The sequence below is a fragment of the Gracilinanus agilis genome, chromosome 1 (genome assembly GCF_016433145.1).
Source record: "Gracilinanus agilis isolate LMUSP501 chromosome 1, AgileGrace, whole genome shotgun sequence".
Classification (NCBI taxonomy): domain Eukaryota; kingdom Metazoa; phylum Chordata; class Mammalia; order Didelphimorphia; family Didelphidae; genus Gracilinanus; species Gracilinanus agilis.
Window position 1 is genome coordinate 749,208,995 of NC_058130.1, and position 23,633 is coordinate 749,232,627.

At 41.6% G+C, this 23,633-nt stretch overlaps 1 protein-coding gene across 1 annotated transcript in view; it reads right to left on the bottom strand.

Moving 5' to 3' along the window:
* TMEM132B (transmembrane protein 132B) overlaps positions 1–23,633 on the bottom strand; it is a 421,888-nt gene that overhangs the window by 29,568 nt on the left and 368,687 nt on the right. The window contains exons 7-8 of the mRNA XM_044685397.1: positions 13,736–13,765; positions 1,535–1,551 (exon numbers count right to left, since the gene is read on the bottom strand). Coding sequence (XP_044541332.1) covers positions 1,535–1,551; positions 13,736–13,765 — 47 coding nt within the window. The remainder of the gene's footprint in view (positions 1–1,534; positions 1,552–13,735; positions 13,766–23,633) is intronic.

A 23,633-nucleotide genomic window follows, 5' to 3' on the forward strand; every position in this document is an offset into this window, starting at 1 on the left:
CATGAATAGGGAAGAGAAATAAGGAAATTCATCTCCCTCCTTCACCTGAAGAGGTCACAAGATCTTGGATTTGATTTAAAGTGAGAAAGGACCCCGACCTGACAGCTAGTCTCATCCCTTCCATTAAAAAAAAAGTTAAAATATCAATTTTTTAAAATTCCAAATTCTCTTCCTTCTACATCCTCCCTCCTTAAGAAAACAAGAAAAACAAAATCTGTTGCAAATAAGTATAGTCAAGCAAAATAGATTAGTATTAGCTATGTACAAAAAAAACATGCTTCAGTTTTCCTCAAGCTCATCCCTTTTCTGTCTGGATTTGGATAGTATATTTCATCCAAAGTTCTCTAGAAGTGTGATTGGTCATTGCGTCCAGCAGACTTCTCAAGTCTTTCGGTGTTTTTTCTCTTTACATTATTTTTGGTATTGCCTAAAGCTCTGCTCACTTCACTTCCAACCCCTTCCTTTTACAGATAAGAAAACTGAGGACTGAAGAATAAAGTAATTTATCTAAAATGAAACTAGTTATAAGCATCATGGTAGGATTTGAAAACAGGTCCTCTTTCCACTATAAAATGAGTATTAGGGGCACAGAATGGTGTTTAGGTCTTATATAAAGCTACCATCAGACAGTGTTGGTTGTGTAATCTTGAACAAGTCACTTAAACTCTCTGCCTCAACTATAAAATGACAAATCATAATAGCACCTTTACCTTATTAGTGTATGTAACATATACCTCTACAAGAAAGTAATTAGCAGGAGGGGAGGGATCATGTCTTATATAAACTTTGCATTTAGCCAGCAGCACACAGTAGGCACTTCAAAAAAGTTTTATAGCTTGCTGTATCTAAGGGTGTTGGACTAGAATAATCTCTAAGATCTAAGATCCTATGAGTTTATGTGACCTCTATAAAAGTCCTATTCTGAGACTGTGTGGACAGAGAGGCAGGCCTGGAGATGGGAGATCCTGGGTCCAAAATTGGCCACAGACACTTCCTAGCTATGTGAACCTGGGCAAGTCACTGAACCCCAACTACCTAGTGCTACCATGTTGGTGAAGGTGTGGCACGCATGCCCTAGCATGCCAGAGGGGGCTGCTCTGTTCCCCCTCTCCATTGTGGCTGAAGACAATTTTCATAAGTCCTGCTCCTCTGTCCAGCAGCCCAATGTGAGCACTTCCTCCCTCTGCTCTCTGTCTGGGGTAATGTGGGGGACTCACAGATAGCTCGAAGGTACATTTTGGACATGCAATCTCTAAAAGGTTCACCAACACTGACCTAGAGTTTACCACTTTTCTGCTTTATAACCAATACTTACTATCAATTCTAAGACAGAAGGCAAGGATTAAAAAAAAAAGCCCTTTTCTCCTACATGATCATGGTGTGAAGGTGACCGTAATGATTCCAATACCAGGGCAGGCAAGCTTTGAAAGGTCTTGTCAACCTGGAAGCATTCCAAGTAGGTTCATAAATGTACTGCAGAATCATTGCTCCTTCTAATGTACCAAGTGGCCTCCCTCAGCCCAGCTCTTCTGACTCCTCATCCAGAGCTCTCTTTCTTTCCTTCCCCTCTTTGTTTTTCTTTTTCCCTCTCCCCTCTCTCTTTTCCTCCCCTCTCTCCCCCTCCTCCCTCTCCTTCTCTCTCTCTCTCTCTCTCTCTCTCTCTCTCTCTCTCTCTCTCTCTCTCTCTTTTTCCTTCTCCTCTCTCCCTTTCTTATCTCCCTCCTCTCTCCCTCCATCTTCTCTTTCTCCCTCCTTTTCTCCCCTCTCTATTTTTTCTCTCCCTCCCTTTTTCCTTCCCCCTCCACATATATACATACAGAGGAGTTATAAATGTATAATTTATCTATGCATCACTTTGCATATAAATACCTTGACTAAACATTGCATTTGGCCAGCAGCATACAGTGGGTATTTCATAAAATGTTTATAGTTTATAGTTTCTTGTATCTGAGGGTGTTGGACTGGAATCAATTCTATGAGTTTATGTGACTCTACTGTATCCTATTACCTTTAATTAATTAATATATTTATTAGAAAATAGCAGAGGAGTAGCAATCTCTCCTAGTGGACAGATTAGGCATTCTGAGGAAATTATAGCTGCCTGAAATATTAAAGTACAAGATCAATGCTTCAGGACAAAACTAAACTGAAGGTCAATAATTCCCAACCACATAATCCTCTCATCAGGGCTTGACTGCACCAGGTTTCTGCTAAATATCTTAAGGCTTTCCTGTGGGATTTTCAAAATGTTACAGGGTCAGTTGACTGCCCTTTACACAAAGTGAAGCAGAAGGCAGCCACTGGTCGGGCTCTATGCCATCCCAGTATTTGTTCAATGACTGACACGCTCAGTAAGCTCAGACCTTCGCTTGGAGAGCAAGTGCTAAGATCAAGGGTAAAACCTAGCCCTGGGCTTCTCCCAGTGACCTGTGAAATAGGTAGCACTTGGGTCACTGCTTGGCCTTTGCAGAAAAGAGAGATTTAATGGAGGAGATCAGAAAAAGTTCAGGATATGCTGGAGGCCAAGGCAGAAAAACTCTAGGGTGACTTTCCTTCCACCTTTTATTGCTATGAATATTCAGGGCCAACCCCAAGATGAAGGAGGAAACAGCCTTAAAGCTCTTCTCCTTGATACTGCAGGCCAAGAGCCCCTCAGGGGCCTCCATCCCTATTTAGTTGCAGCTCCTGTGCAAGCCTGACAGCCTCTCTGGCTAAGTGTCCCAAGGGGTTACTGTAGACAACCCCTTATTAGCCTCACAGCTTGGCTCTATGAACTCCCTATTTAGCTAGAGATTTTTCAAAGATTTAGAATTAGAGGAAACTAGGTGGCTCAGTGGATAGTCAGACCTGGAGATGAGAAATGCTGGGTTCAAATGTGACCTCAGATACTTCCCTTGTTGTGTGACCCTGGGCAAGTCACTTAACCCCTATTGCCTAGTCCTTGCTGCTCTTCTGCCTAGGAACTGATACTTAGAATAGATAAGACAGAGGGTAAAGATTTTTTAAATTTAGAATTCATCCCATCAGGGTATATGTTCTAACCACCAATACAAATCACATTTTGAGAAGATGTCCGAAAGAGATCTGTGTTCAGGTCTGGATTGGACCTCGGTCTCTGAGGTCCCTTCCAGGTTGGAAGTTCTGAGATGACATGAAAGCACATGGATGGTGAGAAGTGATCAGGATAGACAAATCAGTAAGCCTATAGGAACCCAGAGGAAGGAGTGAGCTTAATATAGACCATTTCAAGAGCTGGAGAGATCAAGATAAAAAAAAATCACCTGTCTTTGGGGAAGGGTGTCTCTATATTTAGTTGAGTTGATTCTAAGGGAACAATCATAAACCCCACCCTGACCTCACCTTCTTCTTCTTCTCTATTCAGGTCCTGAAGGAAATTCAATAGACCTGAGCTCTGGGAATTCTCTGACATTTATCTGCATAAATCTTCTGACACATACTGGTCGTATGGTCCTGGGCAAGTCACTTCATCTTTACCCTTTCAACATCATAGGCCTGGAGTCCAGAGGATGTGGGTTCAAATCTGACCTCTGACACTTCCTAGCTGTGTGACCCTAGGAAAGTTCTTAATTCTGCTTGCCTGGCCCTTGGCCTTCTTAGAGTTGTCACTAAGACGAAAAGTACGGATTTTAAAAACAATAACAACACAAAACTGAGGAAATGATGCTGAACTACATTGGAAGAAGAAATTAATTTGATCTTGGAGTTTTTTATACAAGTGAAATAACACAAGTTCAGTTCCTATCCCAATGCCTAACACATAGTAGGTACATAATAAATGCTCGCATAGTGGGTCCTGTCAAAGGTTCTACTGTGTTGGTTAGGGTCTTTAAGAACACAAGATTGCCTCAGTGACTGTTGTTCACCTTAAGTTTCAAAGCCTCAGTTTCTTCCTATATAAAATGAAGAAATTATTAACATTTTATATGTCATCGATCTCTTTGGCAGTCTGGTAAAACCTACAGATTCCTTTTCTAAATAATGTTTTTAAATGCATAAAATAAAATGTGTAGGCACACAAAAGAAATCACATATTGAGATACAATCATCAAAAAAATGATAAAAAAAAAAGTTCATGGATCCCAGATTAAGAACGCCTAAACTCGATGGTCATTAAGACCCTTCTGACCCTAAATTTATGAGTCCGGGAGGCATTAGAGTTGTACTTTGCTGGAAGATTAGAGTGATATTAGATTCAAATTTATTGCCTGGAGCTAGAATATGGAAAATTAGGATATTAGAATAAAAGAACTCATAAGACTCGTGGTGGTTTGACTTTTCATTCTAAAAGCATTATTCTGGACACTTAAGTGCCACCACTAACAACCCAACTCCAGCTTCTCAAATTTATTTAATCCTTCTCAGTGAAATGTAGGATGAAGCTTGCCTCGAATGCAAGACCATCCTTATTCTGCAGTTGACCTCATTTGGTAAACTTATCTGCTTCCATTATTGCACTATACCAATGTGAGGGGAGGTAGTGTTCTAAATAAAATGGAGTTGCTCAAACACAGCATATGGCATTACCACTTGCCTCCCTTGGCCTCCAGGCTGGATAATGCCAATCTCAGACTGGCTAAGTCTAAGCCTGCCTTTCAAGAACCTGCATAAGTTCTGCCTTCTAGATAAAGCCAACAGCCCACTCTTTCCTCTGGGTTCCTATAGGTTTCCTGTTTGCTTCTCATGATCACTTCTCACCATTCATGTGCTTTCAAATCATCTCAGAACTTCCAACCTGGAAGGGACCTCAGATACTGAAGTCTAACCCAGAAGCACATTGATTCTAGACTCAGAGGACCTGTGTTCAAATCCTGCCTCTGATGCTTCCTACCTATGTGATTTTAGGGCAAGTCATTTTGCTCAACAGTCAACAAGAATTCATTAATTAATGAGTATTAAGAAATGCCAATCACTCCACTCCACAATGGCACTGCCAAGAAAGGCGGACACACAATCTCTGCCCTCAAGAAGGTCATATTCTAAGAGGGGAACTAAAATGTAAATAATTATGTGCATATATAATAGGCAAAGGGTAAAAAAATATGGTGATATCATAGGGGAGGCAGTAGAGGTTGATGGAATAGAAACCAGCAATCTTCTTCCTATAGGAGATGAAATTTGAGCTGATCCTTAAAAGAAGTCAGAATAACTGAGGGGTAGAGGTGAGGAGGGAGAGTGTAGTAGGTAGCATAGTAGACAGAGGACTTGGCTTGGAATCAGGAAGACTCATCTTGATGAGTTCAAATCTGGTTTCAGACACTTACTAGTTGTATGGCCTTAAATAAGTCACTTAACCCCGTCTTCCTCAGTTTCCTCATCTGTAAAATAAGCTGAAGAAGGAAATGGTAAACTACCCCAATATCTTGGCCAAGAAAACCCCAAATGGGGTCATGAGGAGTCAGACATAACTGAAAGAATTGAACAACAAAGTCTAGGGGACAGCCAATACTAAAGGACGTAGGTGGAAGATGGAGTGCTATGTGTAATAGCAAATAGGGAAGAGATAGAAGATAATAGGGGATGTAGAGGGAAGTAAAATATAAAAAGACCAGAAGAGCAGGAAGGGGTCAGGTTGTGAAAGGCTTTAAAGGACAAAAAGGATATTTTACATTTGATGCTAGAGGTGAGAGGGAAGGCACTGGGGTCTCACTTTTCTCCCATATCAAAAAGGGGAGTTAGCTAGAGGGTCTCCAAGGTCCCTTCCAACTCTATCTAGGTCCATGATCCTGTGACATCCAAGATCATGTCCATCTCTAAAATCCTTGATCCTCTGTCCTCAATGGTGTCCTTTTGGAAAGTTCCCATGATTATAAAGTGTAAGATTTAAAATTAATATACAATATCTCCAAATGTTATATTTAACAAGATTTATTAATAATAACTTGAAGAAAAAAGAAAATTTAAAAAACTAGAATAGAAAAGGTGCTAACCCAGCCACAGTGGTGAAAAAGAGAGGTTAAAAAAAGGCAGAGTTACCCACAACTAAATACAAACAACATAGGAACACAACTTGGGGATGAAGGGAAAAGGATGCTGGGTAATGAAAAGAGAATTCTGGAAGATGGAGTCCAAAGGTTCAAGATTTCTAATTAATACAGAAGTCTTTGTCTTACACTGAGCTCTGAGCTCCTACATTACTCATCAAGACCTATACTAATCCCTTAGCACCATTCCTATGCCTGTATCCAGTCAGAGAACCACAGAATGGCAGATTCAGAAAGGGCCTTCGTGGCTATCCAGTCGAAACTCATATTCCCGCAATCAGACAAACAGAGTTAACCACTTTGATATTTGCGTTAAATATAAGTGAGTTGTAATTAACCTTTTATGACTTTAGAACAGGTGGTTATTGCCAATCTCCACAAATAAGCCTTTTTACAAGGCACTAAGAATATATTTTGAGCAACATGACATCGATGCATGTATGCCCTCAGAATAGCAAAATCAGCCACTCAATCAATGTTCCTGATGTTTGGTACACGCTAGGTGGAAGGGCGAGGGAAAACTTCCCAACAGTCCAAAATAAAGTGAGTACTTTATGTGACCCAGCGCTGGGCTAGGAGTCAGGAAGACCTGAGCTCAAATTCGACCTCAGACACTAGCTACATGACCCTGGGCAAGTCACATAACCCTGTTGGCCTCAAGTTTCCTTATCTGTCAAATGAGTTGGAGGAGGAACTAGCAAACCACTCCCATATCTTTGCCAAGAAAACTCCAAATGAGGTCACAAAGAGTCGGACACAACTGGCCAACAGCAGAATGACAACTCAGGTATATAATGGGCTTCTCCTCATTAAAGATCTCCCAGAGAAGGCTGGATGACCACTTTTGAAGGATGCTACAGAGGAGACTGTTGTTAAGCTTTGAGTTTGTCCCACTGGCCTCTGAGGTTGGTTGTTTTCAACTCTGATATCTTGTGAATCTACAAACAATAAGCAGATTCTATCAAGGACTGTTCCTGCATTAGCAAGCCAATCAGTAGCACCTAGAAGTGGCATCTGAGAAGCATCTTTTAGGGAGGGGATACTATTCTTATGGCCAGAGTCTGGGATAAGGACTGGACCTGTGATTCCATTGGTATAGAGAACTCCCAGGGGCCGAAATTCCCTTTCCTTATGCATGCTGGAATCTTTTCTGCAATTTATATTCTTAGAGAACAATTGAAAGCACTAACAGGTAAAGGGACTTGGCCAGGATCACACAGCTAGCATGTATCCATAGCAGGGTTGGATTTGAATGCAGATTTTCTTAGCATAGAGGCCAAGCCTCTAGCCACTAAGCCATAAGACCTTTTATTCAGGTCTTTTACTCTGTAGTAATAAAAACAATGAGGAACTCTTAGAAAGGGGGCGATCTTGGGGGCAGCTGGGTAGCTCAGTAGATTGAGAGCCAGGCCTAGAGAGGGGAGGTCCAGGCCTCAAACACTTCCTAGCTGTGTGACCCTGGACAAGTCACTTAAGCCCCATTGCCTAGCCCTTACTACTCTTCTGCCTTAGAACCAATACACAGTATTGATTTCAAGACGGAAGGTGAGGGTTAAAAAAAAATCTCAGGCTTGCTTGTCAAACTAAAAGACAATGAGGAAGTCTCTTTTATTTTTTCTAAAACCTATACTTTCAGTCTTGGAATCAATACTTGGGAAAAAAAGCAGTAAGGGCTAGTTCATGGGAATGACTTGGTACTCGCCCCAGCCTTGGAAATTCCTCCTTAGATCCATACTCTTGCCTCCCCATCATTGGACAAAGCCAAGCAGAGAGGACATTTCCTTGAGATGAGATGGCCAATCAGAAGTCTCGTCTATATTTTTCCATCCCATGGGGGCTTCCTTATCATGAATCTGCCATTTTTAAAATTTGGTCCCCGAGATTATGCAAATCTTTCTCCTGAGAGGAAACCTGGAGGTCCTGAGCCCTTGAGGAAGTGCCCCTCTCTGTTACCTTTCACTTGTAGCTATGAACTGATTGGTCTGCCTTGCCCTGACCCCAGTGATCATGGATGTAGGATCCAGAGTGATACTAAACTATTTGAACAACTGCACTAAATTGCACATACTAATAAAAATAATGCACGTACTAATTAATACAATACAAAATAAAATTACACATACTGCTACTAATTAAAGGGCTGTTGGTCCACATGATCCTGCATCAACTATTCATGAGTCTCTTCACTCTAGACCATAGCCAGGCACTAACCTCCTGCTCCATCAAAGTTGTTGTTCTCTCTGTCATACAAAGGCAGAATTTGTCATGGGATCAGACATCAAGACCTAGAAGTCCTCTGAAGCCATCTTCTCCAATATTCTCATTTTACATATGGAGAAACCAAAGCCCAGGGTGGTTATGAATCATGCACAAAGTCATAAAATAGTTAAGAATAAGAGGGAGGATTTGAATGCAGAGCCGCTGTTTTCAAAATAAGTAGTTTGTTTTGTTTTATTTTGTTTTGTTTTGTTTTGACTTTGTACCACTCTGCCCCACTTAAATCCAATTCATGAGCAAGACAAGCCATCACCTGATGTCACTGGTCCTCTTCAAAAAGAAAAGATAAAGGGGTAGCTGGAGCAGGTACCAAGAACTTAGTCATGGGAAAAAACAGCATGAATGGTACCATCCTTACACTTCTGGAGGAACGCTACAAGATGAAAGATGTTTTAAGAGACCTCCTTGAGGGAAGCTACATGGCTCAGATCCAGAGACTGCAGGTCCTAGGTTCAAATCTGACCTCAGATACTTCCTAGTCATGTGACCCTGGGCAAGTCACTTAACCCCCATTGCCTAGCCCTTACCATTCTTCTGTCTTGGAAACAATACATAGTATTGATACCTAGTTGGAAGGTAAGGGTTTAAAAAAAAAAGCAAATCACAACATTTTTCACTGAATCACACAACCTCCTAAGACTGGAACGAGAACTGGATTTGGACTCGGATGACCCAGATTCAAATGTTAACCCCAATTGGTTACTACTTCTGTAACCCTGGATAAGTCACCTAACCTCTCTAGTTTCCCCATCAATAAATGACAGACAGGTGGACTTTGATAGTCATTGAAGTCTCTTCCAGCCATAAAGGTGTCAAACGAGGTGGTCTACACCACTCCCCAGTGTGACCTCCACCACTGGAATTGAAAAATATAATTGTATTTGAGAAAATAATTGAGAAATATGTAATTGAGAAATATCTAGCAAAATAAATAAAAATACAACAGAAACTATATAATGCTAATAAGTAGTTTTCTAGGTCAATCTGTGGGCCCCCTTTCCCACTTCAGTTTGAAACCACTGTTCTAAAAGTCTATTTAGTTACTTCCAACATTTTTTAATTAGAACTGCAGCACCGATCAGGCTGCCCATCGATTGTACAGGTAAGTATTTTGCTAGATATCATTTAATTCACTAAGGGGTTTGGTTTTTAAAGTGGAATTTGGATTCTCTGGCTCTAAGAAATGAGAGGCTTACAAACCCAGAAAGAATCAATCGATCCCCATTAACAAACATTTAGTCAGCTCCTCTAATCTGTTGAGGAGAGCCTGTGCGAGGTGCCAGGGATGCAAAGTCAAAAGTGAAACAATGCCCGTCCTCAAGGAGCTTTCAGTCTAGCCAGGGGATACAATATATGCTGAGAGTTTTGCAACTTTAAAGTACTACCAGAATGCTATTATAATTGTTATTGTTGTTACATATTTTTCAGCTGTTTTCGGTCATGTCCAACTCTTCACAACCCCATTTAGATTTCTTGGCAAAGATGCTGAAGTGGTTTTGCCATTTCCTTCTCTTGCCCATTTTCCAGATGAGGAAACTGAGGTAAACAGGGTTAGTTTTCTTGACAAAGATGCTGGAGTGGTTTGCCATTTCCTTTTTTTAGCCCATTTTCCAGATGAGGAAACTGAGGCAAACAGGGTTAGTTTTCTTGACAAAGATGCTGGAGTGGTTTGCCATTTCCTTCCCCAGCTCATTTTCCAGATGAGGAAATGGAGGCAAACAGGGTCAAGTGACTTTGCCAGAATCACACAGCTAGGAAGTATGTGACTCTTCATGACCCCATTTGAGGTTTTCTTGGCAAAGATCCTAGAATGGTTAGCCATTTCCTTCTCTAGTTTGTTTTACAGATGAGGAAACTAAGGCTATCAGGGTCAAGTGACTTACCTGGGGTCACACCTAGTACAATCTGATATGAGAAGATAATCACTCTTCCTACTATATGCTGGATTCTATGCACAGCACTAATAAGTTGGTCAGTTGTGTCCAACTCTTCATTGGGGGTTTCTGGGCAAAGATACTGAAGTAGTTTGCCATTTCTTTCTCCAGGTCATTTAAAGATGAAGAAATTAAGGCAAACAGGGTTAAGTGACTTGCCCATGGTCACACAGTAAGTATCTAGGGTCAGATTTGAACTCAGGAAGCTTCCTAATTGCAGGTCCAGGACTGAATCTACTGAACCACTTGGGCATTATCAAGCATAGTGGTACCACTAGGGATCCCTGCTACTGGGGAGGCTGCATCTAATGGCTTACTTGGACTTGGGATTTCTGATCCCTTCAAGTCTAGCTGGAGTTCCCAAGAGTGAAGAGGGTCATTAAGGAGTGGTGAACTGGAAGCCCAAATCAGTAAAATGGAGTAGGTCAAAGCTTCCGGGTCACTCAGTATTAGAATGAGGGCTCTAGAGCGGCCCCTGAACTTCCAGCATAGGGAAGACAGGGAGACTCAGTCTCAGATAAAAAAACAAAACAAAATTCTTGCATAAATATATGCAAAAAGGTGTCAAGATTATTTGGAGAAGGGAATCACTATCAGTTGAGAGGGAGAGGAAGGGCTTTTCACAAAGTGACATTGGAGCAGAGCCTTGAAGGAAACCAGGGAGAAAAGGAACTAATAGAGGGGAGAGAGTGTATCCTAGGTGTGGGGCACAGCAAAGTGGGCAGATGGAGCATCACAGATGAAGAACGGTAAGGAGGCCAGTTTCGCTGGTGCATGAAGGGATTCATTCAGTCGTTTCAGTCCTGTCCCACTCTTCATGACCCCATTTGGGGTTTTCTTGGCAAAGATATTGGAGTGGCTTGCCCATTTTCTCTTCAGCAGCTCATTTGACAGATGAGAAGACTGAGGCAAACATGGTGAAATGACTTACCCAAGATCACATAGCTAGTTTGCCATTTCCTTCTCTAGCTCATTTGACAGATGAGGAGACTGAGGCAAACAGGGTGAAATGACTTACCCAGGATCACCCAGCTAGTTTTCCAACCCCTTCTCCAACTCATTTGACAGATGAGGAGACTGAGGCAAACAGGGTGAAATGACTTACCCAGGATCACACAGCTAGTTTTCCAATCCCTTCTCCAACTCATTTGACAGATGAGGAGATTGAGGCAAACAGGGTGAAATGACTTACCCAGGATCCCACAGCTAGTTTTCCGATCCCTTCTCCAACTCATTTGACAGATGAGGAGACTGAGGCATACAGGGTCATGTATACAGGGTCATACACAGCCAGGGCAATGTCTGAGGCTGGATTTAAACTCATGACAATGAGTCTTCAGTCCCAGCACTCTAAGCCACTGTACCACCCAGTTGCCCTCTTGGCTGCATGAAGAGGAGAAATGTCTAAAAACTGTGGAAAGGTCAGCAGTGACCTGCGCGAGGGGCTGTAAACACCAAACAGAGGAAATGACTGGTTTTCACAAACAGGCCCAGAGAGGGGGTCCTCAGAAGAGGATTCTGTCCCTCTGTTGAAAGGATCTGGTAAATGATGGTAAACCAGCAAGGTAAACCACTTCATGAGAAGGAACTCAATTTGTCCTCCTTTGCCTCCTCCGTCGTCATCCATCTCAGCGAGAACATTCTACCACCAAAAAACGAACCTGTAACAGTCATTTAGAAATCAGACAGTTTCTGGGCAAGTGCGAGATGTGGCATTACTTTAACCTTTCCAATATTCTGTAAAGCAGCCCGCTTCTCCCATCCTCTCCCAGGCTGTTGTGATTTTTAAAAGGGAGGAGAGAAATGACCATCCAAGCAAATTACAGCCCGCCGTAAAGGTCACGCTCACACAGCGTGTAGCTGTCTCTTCGAGCATGTTGGAGGGATTTAAAACCTCATTATTGTGTCTGGGATTGTAAAGAGAACAATTGGAACAGGATTTTAACGAGAGCCGCAAGTGGAATGGATGACCATTTCCTCGTTATCTTAAAAACCGTAATTCTGGGGATGCTTTCTGGGTGCCAAACCCAACCGCTTTCCCTTTGGTGTAGATCAGAGCTGAACGTGGCCAGCCCCTCTGGAAGCGCTCCAGCCTCTTTTCAGGAGAGTTCCGTTTGGGGTAATTAAGGAGAGGTCCAACAGGTACCCTGCTCTGGGCCAGAAGAGCCCCCGGAGAAGGAGGTCCGCAGGATCATAAAGTTAGGTCTAGAAGGAACCTCTGAGGCCATTGAGTCCAACCCTCTCGTTTTACAGAAAAGAAAGTGGGGGTCCCCTGGGAGTTAAGTATTTGGCCCCAGGTCACTCAGGTGGGAAGTGGCAGACCAGAATTCACTCATTTGATTCCAAAACCACTGCACCAGACCAGTCTCTAACCTGCACATCAGATGGCAGGGTTCTTGAGCATGGGGACTGCCTTTATCATTCTTTGTATCCCAGTGGTACGCATGGCACTTGGCACATAGTAGGAGCTCATGAATGCCTGTTAACTCACTAGAGCAGTGATGGGCAAACTTTTTAAAGAGGGGGCCAAAGGAAAGGAAATGCTCATCTGTCAGGCTGTTTCTAAGGCATCTCTTTTGAAGTTTCATTGTATTATATCCTACTCATTGTATTTGTCAGATTAGGAATAATGTCCCAGGGATAGAACATTTCAGGGGGCCGCATCTGGCCCACCAGCCGTAGTTTGCCCATCCCTGCACTAGACCATAAACATTGACAGAGAAGAAAATAAATGAAATGCCTTAATGATACTGAAATAAAGGTCACAGAAATTATACATTTTCTGCTTCCTGGCCAGTCTGTTTTACTAAGAAGCAGTGTGGTTCAGTTCAAAATACTGGATTTTGAGTCAAAGGTCCTGGATTTGAATTCTGATTTTTTCCATTTAATATAGTTGTGACTTCTGGTGATCGATCAATCCATTCATTAATGAGCAAACATTTATCAAGCACCTACTATGTGCTAGAGGCCAAGGATACAAAGATAAAAAAAAAGTCCCTGTCCTCTGGGAGCTTACATTCTATAAACAGGCTATTTCATCTCTCTGGGCCTCAGCTTTCTTATCGGGGAAATGAATGGGTAGAACTAAATGATTTCTAAGCTCTCTTTCTTTGTGTATCCAGGGATTAGCACAGTGGTTGGCACTTAGTAGGAATTTATTTTTTCTTTGCTACTATAATCTGTAGCCCAAGGCCTCCAAAAGCTCTGGGTTCACAAAGACCAGGAGGGTTCAGTGCTAGAGACTGATCCAAGAAGGGGCACCTTCTACCCTTGGCCTGTGACCCCAACCCACAAGAATTTTATCCCAAGAAAATCTCCAAAATAAAGCTTAAAGATGGTTTATGTCTATGTTTCTCAAAATGTGGTTAATAGAATCTCTGACTCCTCAGAGGTTCTCAATGCATAATATGGGTGTCAAGGTATGGGTTAACCTTTATTCCACCCACCACAAAACATACAAAAGACTCACAGGAAGCTCAGAACCATTTCAGAAACATAAAGCTCTCAAACAGCCCATTAGACACAGTAGACATTCCGTAGAAGGTCAACACTCTTTGCAGAGCTGCTGAACAAACAATTTGCCTTGCCTACATCAGACCTGCACAGGCTGAATAATTTGTACCAACAACAGGGAAGACTGGGCAAAGCTGGTTCTCTTCCTTTTCCACTCCACGCTTCATGCCTTTAGTCTTTGGGGTTCAGGATGCGCCCTACTGGCAATCCTCTTCCTTCCCCAACATATGATGTCCTCTCCAAGGAGAAGATTGTCTCCTTCTAGGAAGCCAGTGCCCAAATGAATGGACTCAGGAACTCTTGATCGCTTGGACACTCTTGACTTTGCCTACACTGACTCAAGATTACTGACAAGGTACCTCTCAAGGCTTAGAAAGTCCCCTTTCACAATCCCTTCTCTCAATCCATGTGTAAGCATATGTCTACCACTGCCAAGTACCTCTGAAGAATTCTATCCATGCCCCAGACAGCAGCACATTATGGGCATGGCCATTCCATTCTTAGGAACAATAGTCTCTGACCTGTGCTCAGAAAAAGAAACAAAAAAGACAGCAGGAAGACAAGAATTTAGGTCCAGGACCTTTGGGTCACCTGAACTAGTTTATGGAGCTTTCCATGTGCTCAATCAATAAACACTTATTAAGTGCCTACTATGTGCCAGGCTGGGGATACAAAAGAGGCAAATAGATAGTCCCTGCCCTCAAAGAGCTTACAATCAGTTAGAAAGTCACTATTACTGCTCCTAGGCATCAAGGGGATGGCAAGTAGTCTTCCTTCCCACCTACTATATGCCAGGTACTATACTGAGTACTTTACAAATATTATCTCACTTGATTTTCTCAGCAAGACTGATGTTATTATTATAGCCATTTTACAGTTAATATAACTAAGGAGGTAAAGTGACTTGCCCAGGGTCACATAACTAGGAAGTATCTGTCTGGATTTGAATTCAGGACTTCCTGACTCCAGAGCCAGGATTCTATTCACTGTACCACCTAGCTATCTCTGAGAAGGGGAAGAGCAGGTGAGGGGATCAATAGATCATACCTCGACACCCATATTATGCATTGAGAACCTCTGAGGTGTCGGAGACCAGCCAATCAGATGGGTTCCCTGCATTTTCTCAATAAGAGGCTGGGGGAATATAACCCCATGGGGGTGCCCTTCAGACAAAGGTCCATGTCTGTCCTATAATTCCATTCAAGTTGAATAGGAGGATCGACTAAACCAACTTGGGGCCCCCAATACACACACACACATACTATATACACACATGTGCATACAAATAGGCACACATACTAGTATTATTCCTCATTTATCCACATCCTCTTTCTCATTCATTAATATTTTGCTTCTGTTTGGCCCACATACGTTTCTTGGCCACTAACTTTTTTCTCTCTCTCTAAAGCTAGCATTGAACAACTTTCTGTCAAACATCATGACAGCTTGAAGAATGCTTTTTGGAAATCAGGGGACTTTTTCTATGTATAAAGAATGCACACATAAGAAATTGTCACCCCTGACAAGTACATTTCTTGGGGTTATATATCTTGATGCTGACCTGCAGCCACTTCAAATCCAACATGGCCAGAAGTGAACTCATCAACTTTCCTCTGAAAGCTGCAACTCCTTCTTCCTTGTTTATTTTTGCTGAGGGTACCATCACCCCGCAACCATCCAGCCAAGCCTGATGCCTCAGCAGCATCTTTGACCCTTTCCTTTACTCAACCCATCCCCATATCCAATTTGTGGCCAAGTCCTGCCAGTTCTATTTCTGTAACATCACTTTACCTCGTGCTTTTGTTTCCATTTTTTAGTCTACTGTCTTAGTTCATCTTTCATCTCCTTTGACCTGGGCTATTTCTAAAATCTCTCCCTTTCTACCTATAGCCTTTCTCCTTTATAATCTGTCTTTTACTCACTTACCAAAATAATTGCCCTAATGTCACTAATTCAATCTCATCTAAACCAACAATATGATTGGCTGGTTCTCTTTGTTTCCATAAGTATTTCAGTTTTTGCATTTAAAAACATCATTCTGGGGGGCAGCTGAGTGGTTCAGTGGATGGAGAGCCAGGCCTAGAGACAGGAGGCCTTGGGTTCAAATCTGTCCTCAGACACTTCCTACCAGTGTGATCCTGGGCAAGTCACTTGACCCCCACTGCCTAGCCCTTACCACTTTTCTGCCTTGGAACCAATACATAATATTGATTCAACGACAGGAGGTAAGGGTTTAAAAAATAAAAACAAAAACATCATTCTGAGTAAGGGTCTGCCTATCTACAAAAGAGGTAAAGAAATCTTGGCTCTAGATTTTTCTTTCTGCACACATTGTACCCTATTTTACATTATAGTTGCCCATGTAATCCCATAACTTCACATGTGCCCTCTGCACCAGACCTCCCACCCTGACCCCCATTGCATATTAATCCTGTGATGGTAAAGTCTGAGTTTGTTGTTTGGGAGGGGGAGGACAATTCATCTCTGTATCTCCAGCAGCCATGGTGATAACACACGTATATAAAGGAATCATCTGTGAATATTTTAGCTTGTGAACAGCCTCCACTTCTACTGGAGGCACATAGAAGTTGTTGGACCTGGGCATGACTCCATAAGCAGCCTGGCATACTGGAGAGAAGGCTGGGCTTGGAGTTGTGAAAATCTGGGCTCAAATACTGCCTCAGATTCTTTCTAGGTGAACCATTTAATTCCTGTGATTTTCAGTTTTTTCATCTATTTATTTAATAGCACTGAACAAACATTTATTAATCGCCTGCTATGCTCTAGGCACGCTGTGCTAGAATCAGACAGAAAGATGCAAATAAACAGTCCTTGCCCACAAGGAGCTTATATCCTGTTTGCAGTGTACTGGAAGAAGTAGAATTGATCAGGGCACCCGGATCGATGGATTCTACTCCCTTCTCCAGTCCAGCTAATAAAATTACAGAAGATAAGAAGCAGGTAACAGAGACAAGGTGTTAAGTAAACGTGACTTTGTGACTCCTTTACAAGGTCTAGAGAAATTCTCTGTGATGAGATTAGAAGACAGCTTGCCAATGACTGGTGAACGATTAGCCATTTTCCTTAAAGAAGCAAGTTTGCCAGCTCTAAAGTCAGTTGAAGCAAATCCTGAGGAATTTGGGGCCTGACAGCAGGAGAAAATAGTTAAAAGAAGGATCCACTTAGGTTTCATTGCTTGTTTTCTTGAGACTAGGTTCCCCTATATCACCCACAATATAATTGCAGTAGTCACTCACTAGCAAACCCAATACTGACCAGCACAGAAGCTTTTTATATGTTCCATTTTTTCCAACATACTACCCTCTTTTTTTTAAACCCTCACCTTCCATCTTGGAATCAATACCATGTATTGGTTCCAAGGCAGAAGAGTGGTAAGGGGTAGGCAATGGGGGGGTAAGTGACTTGCCCAGGGTCACACAGCTGGGAAGTGTCTGAGGCCAGATTGGAGCCCAAGACTTCCCATCTGTAGGCCTGGCTCTCAATCCACTGAGCTACCCATTTGCCTCCAACATATTACCCTCGTTAGGAACCTGGTTACTGTCCACTCCAGGGACTCACCATATTAGTTTCAAATGGTGTATTATTTCTGGGAAAATGAGTCCCAATTTTTTGTTTGTTTGTTTGTTTTGGAGGTGGGGAATGATTTATTACCCATATTATGCCATCTCTGTAAAATTCCTTAGCTTTTAGCTAATTGTGTCTACTGGTTGATTACTAAAGGCAAGTGAATGGGTGGGGGCTCCTAAGCTATGGTTTTAGGTGTATGAGAGAGCAGTCACCATCAGGGACCCAAATTGTAACCTACATGTGTTAAGTTGGAGAATTGGCCCCAGAAGACAATGCCTCAGAAGCAGAAGACTTTACAGACCTCAAGAGCTATATAAAAATGAGTTATTATTATTATACTACATTGCTTCTGCATTACATAATATATGCTTAATAAATGGTGAGCTGGATCATGTGCCTAGCAGGATGGTGGGTTCATTATCATCTACAAATCTTTTCAATCCTTCAAGCCCCAATCCTCCTCCCCACAGTAATTACAGCTAAGTTCTTAGGAAAAGATTCCAGAACTCCTGATAAGGCAAAATCTGTATGAATTAACACCTGAGAATTCCACTTTTCATCTGCATCTCTCTTTGGTGTGAACTCCACAGAATAAGACACCCACTGATGTCCTCCTTCTCTCTTCTCCGACCACTTTTCCTTTCTTTTGTATATTGTCTTCTTCCATTAAACTGTATGCTCTTTGAGGGCAGGAATCATAATTGTTCTTCTTTGAATCTCCAGTGCCTAACACAGCACCTAGCACATAGCAGGCTTTAAGAAATGTTTACTAAAATGAATAGAATACAAAGAGTTCACTTAGTGCTCCTCTCCCACTATGCCATATCAGTGCCCAAAAGATAACTTGAAGACTTGTGCCTTGGGGCCCATCTTAGGATTCTTTTCTGCTATAGTGATGATACAAGTATTCAAGCACCCCTATCTACCCCATTAAAATGAGAGTTACTAGGACATCTAGGTGGCACAGTGGTAGATTGCTAACTTTGGAGTTGGAAAGACCTGGGTTCTAACCTGTCTTCAGGCAGGTCCTGGCTGTGTGACCCTGGGCAAGTCATTTAACTCTGTTGGCCTAGTCCTTGCCCTTCTGCCTTGGAACTGTTACTAGGACAGAAAGTAAGGATGCAGATTGATGTTTGCCATTCTTCACTTTATTTCCTCCATCAATTTTTCTCTAGTGTAAGCAATATGTGTCTTCTTTCACATGATGAACATGGGAATATATACTCCAGGATAACACATTTACGACTTATATTGTATCACCTGCCATCTTGGGGAGCAGAGGGGGGTGGGAGGGAGGAGAAAAATATGGATCACAAAATGTCATAAAATGATTATTAAAAATTGTATTGGCATGTAATCTGGAAACTTTTTAAAAATAAAATAATGCGTGAGAGATACTGTGAAAAATCATAGGAAGGTAGGAATGGGCCAAATTATTAGGGACTTTAAATACTAAACAGAGGACCTTATATTTGATCCTATAAGTAATAGGGAACCACTGAAGTTGGTGGGGGGCATGATTAGACTTGTCCTTTTCAAAGAGCAGCACAACCATTTAAACTTAAACCAATCTCTTTATATCTGACAAAACAGCTAGAAAAAAAAATAAAATTAGAAGGTGATGCTGTGGACAATGCATATTATTAAGGCAGATTTCATCAAGCTTCACCTGCTTCCTTCTCCTGCTCAAATGTTTCTTTTAAGGGCATTGCCTTTTCTCTTATGATTCTGCCTGGAGGAAAGAGGAAAGCAGAGGGATTTATTGGATGAGATATGAGCACAGGTGGCGACATCAGGTCTTCAGGGTCAGTTCTTTCCCCCCAGGCATTACTTGGGGCAGGGACTCACACAGATGACAGTTATATTATCCAATTTGTGGAAGCAGAGGCAGCCTTGCAGCCTAATCTCAGAGGTTGGTTTTCTCATCAACAAAGAGGAAGGAGCCAGAACATGAAAGGGGTGGTGGGTGATGGTCAGTATAACGTAAAAGCCAAAAATCAAAGATGTCAAGAGAGAAAAAATATAATTAAACTCAATAAAATTCTAGTTCACAAGAAGATAAATAGACCAAGAAGAATCTGAAAATGAAGGAAGAATAAGTAAAACTTCGAAAGAAATTCAATTGTCTCGAGGTAGACCTGATTCATGAATTTATCTGAGGAGATTTTGTGCATTGGGAAGGCATCTTCTATGAGAGAGTGTTGTGCCTCGGTGGGCAATATCCTATCTTGAGACAAGTGATGGGTGATTTTCTAGGTAGCGACTGTGATAGTTGAAGAGAGGATGAAGGGATATAGCATGGGATGGCATGGCTTTTGGGAAAGAATCTTATTATGTTGAGATTGGGAGGGGGAGGATAGGGCAACACAGTTTCATTCCCATATCAATATTTTCATGAATGATACAGCAGGAAACAAAAAAGGAAAATGAGGCAAGTTCTACCAAGGTAAAAATCATAGAAATTGGTTAAAATCAAAAGCTTAAATCTAGTACTTTCAACACTTGAGCCCCATGGGGGCATAGGAGAGCAAATAAGTTACAAATGAGATTATAGAGCAGATAGCAGGAAATGAAACTCAGAATAGCCTGATTCTGAAGAGAGTTAATGAAGAGAACACAGCGAAGAAAACATCTTTTTTAAAGAGTATAGAAAAAACAAACAAGCAAATAAATAAATACAAGAGGTTGTTGGAAAGGAAGAAAAGGGAAGATTTTTCAATAATAGTCTGAGTGGGGAGAAAGAGGCGATGAAAGAAGTAGAGAAACAGAAAATGAAATAAAGATGGAGCTGAATTCAATGGTGGAGGAGTGAGGAAAGCTATATAATAAAGCATACACTGCCAAGGTAATCAGACAATAAAACTGGGCAATTCTTCATATTTGCAAGGTACTCTGAGGGCTTCTCTTAGGGAGAGGTTTAGAACACTAGGCCAGCGGTGTTTGTTGAAGGACTGTTGTAGTCATTCAGTCACATCCCACTCTTCATGACCCCATTTGGGCTTTTCTTAGCAAAGAGACTTTGCCATTTCTTTCTCCATCTCATTTTACAGATGAGGAAAGTGAGGCCAACAGGATTAAGTGACTTGTCCTGGGTCACACGGCTAGTAAGTGTCTGAGGCCAGATTTGAACACATGAAAGTGAGTCTTCCTGACTCCAGACCTAGCACTTAGCTGTCTAATTGAAGGAAAGTGTCAGGAGCTGCTGCCTCCCAACATGGTCCCACTATTTCTGATATGGCAGCCCCTTTCAGGACCTGCATTTTTGGGGACCTGGATGGAGTCCAAGTGAATAGAGATCTGGCATCAAAATCCTGACGCCTGGGGCTCAACACTCCCCACTGCCAAAGACTGGCGACTGATTGGGTTATTCTGGGACTCTTGATGCCCCTAACAACACTCCAAGACCACAAGTTGCCAAAATGAATTGAAGAAGCTCGGGAGGAGGCAGAATCTGAGCTACCGAAACATGTGAAATCATAGGACCAGATACACATAGCCGGTATTAATTCATCTGTATACATGCTGTCTTCTCCCCTCCTACCCTTTGCCCACAGAGAACAAAATCAACTTGAGAGGAGTTGAGGGCAAGAACAGCTTTTGTTTCTGCTTGGTGCCAAGTACCGTACCTGCCTAGAACATAACAGGTGCTATTTTAATAAAGCAATTGAAGATTGGTCAGGGTCAGTTTGGTGGAAAAGGAAATGGCAAATTACTCCAGTATCTTTTCCAAGAAAATACCAAACGAGGGACACAAAGAGTCAGACATAATTGATGCCACCCAATAACAACAACTTACTAACTGTGTGACCCTGGGCAAGTCACTTAATTCTCTTTGCCTCAGTTTCCTCAATCGTAAAATGAACTAGAGAAGTGTGCAGGTGGAAAATTTGCCACACCCAAGCTACATTCCCAGCATCCTTTTAAGTTACACCCTCATTTGACGTACAGGGGCCTGGGAGATAAATTTGGCTGAGACCCACGCTGCGGGGCTCTTTTTTGAGGAGCTTGTGCTTTGCTTTGGTAAAGTGCTGCAGGTGTGAGTTTTTGGCTCTCTTTGCTTTGCTCATTTTACTGAAAGAATCCTTTTCCTTTTTTCCTCCTCTTTTTGTTTATTATTAAATTTTTGTTTAATTAATTTTGTTTAAATAAAAATTTTAAATTTATTATTAAATTATAAAAATTAAATATACTATAAAATTAAAATTTTGTTTAAATAAACATATTTGTTTATTATTAAAATATTAAATATATATAATTTAATAATAAACAAAAAGAGGAGGAAAAGAAAAGGAAAAGAATAAGGAAAAATGAATAAATACTCATATATAAACACTAGGAGTATTTATTCATTTTTAGTCCTACAGAAGGAAATGGCAAACCACTCCCGTATCTTCACCCAGAAAACCCCAGAAGGGGTCACGGAGAATTGGGCACAACTAAAGCAACCGAAAAACAACAACAGAGTGAGTTCTGAGGAACAAGGCCATCAGAAGTTTGCTGGGGATACTTTTGATCAAAGAAGTTGAGAGCTGATTTCCAGCCTCGGACCATTGACTTTCATCGTTTTCCATCATTAATTACAAAACCAGTTCGCTCTGAGAAACCCCAATGGAAGCAATGAGTTATAAGAGGGAGAGAAAGGTACTTAAAGAGGGTTGTTTTGTCAGTGTCTCAGAGAAGAATGAAGCCGAGTGGATAAAGTGAAAGGAGATAGATTGGGAAAGGGAAAACAATCTTGAAAAAGGCCAAACAGCTGACAAATAGACTCATAGAATTTGACAACTACAAAGTACTTTAGAAACCATCCAGCCCAACGCCTGGCACTTTACAGACGAGGACACAGAAGTACATAGAGGGGTAGTAACCAGCCTGTTGTCACACATTCAGTCAATGGTTGGTCACTAGACCTTAATAAGCACCTAATACTGTGTGCCAGGCAATGTGCTAAGAGCTGGTCCAAGAAAGCCAGTTTAGAGATGGAACCAGGAGCCAGGTCTCCTGAGTCCCAGGTTAGTCTTCATGCCTTTAGATTCAGAGATTCATCAATCAATCCACTGATTAACACATAGTTATTATGTGGCGAGGATTTGCTAAGCACTGTGTTAGGAGGCAGAGGATGATTGTTATTACTACTGACGATAATAATAAAAGCATTTATATGGCAATTTACCAATACTACCTCTTTGATCCTCAAAATCACCCTGTGAATTAGATAATTATTTTATTCCCATTTTATAGAGGAGGAAAATGAAGCTGAGAAAGGTAAGTGACTTGCCCAGGATCATATAGTTTTTAAACTTCTCAAAAGAGGTTTGAATTCGAGTCTTCCTGATCCAAAGTTTCTATCCACTAGAATGAATAAATCAACGAGCATTTTATTAAGTGCATTCTATGTGCCAGGATTTTTATTAAACACTAGGAATATAAATACAAAGAATGGGGGCACCTGGGTAGCTCAGTGGATTGAAAGCCAGATCTAGAGATAGGAAGTCCCAGGTTCAAATCTGACCTCAGACACTTCCCAGCTGTGTGACCCTGGGCAAGTCACTTAACCCCCATTGCCTAATCCTTACCACTCTTCTGCCTTGGAGCCAATACACAGTATTGATTCCAAGAAGGAAGGTAAGGGTTTAAAAAAATTAGAAACAAACAAACAAATAAATAAATGCAAAGAATGAAATGATCCTCACGTGTAAGAAGCTTACATCCGAATGAGGGAGTCAATAAGAACACACATAAATATAGGCAGCGTAATTGTAAAGGGGAAAAATGTCAGTATCTACAACTAGCTAAATTCCATGCAGGTTGGGAATTGGTGCAGTGGATGGAATGTCAGGAAGACTCATCTTCCCGAGTTCAAATCCAGCCTCAGATACTTACTAGCTATGTGACCCTGGGCAAGTCACTTAACCCTGCTGACCTCAGTTTCCTCATTTGTCAAATGAGCTAGAGAAGGAAATAGCAAACCATTCCAGTATCTCTGCCAAGAAAACTCCAAATGGGGTCACTAAAGAATCAGATAAGATTCAAACAATTGAACAAGAGACAAGATAGAGGTCATCTGTTTCACCCTCTCATTTGATGACTAAGGAGATCAAAACTCAGAAAGGGGAACCCAATAATTGGCATAGTCTGGCCAATCTAAGTTTAAGTCTTACCCCTCATATACCTGGCTATGAGATAGAGGAAAGCACTTCACTGAGTCCATAGCAATGTTCTAAGAGCAGAAGTGACAGAACTTGTGCTACTCTCCATGAGAAGAGAGGGGCGTCCTCTTTGGATGCTACTGGAATCCTCATTGGAATCAGGAAGACTTGCC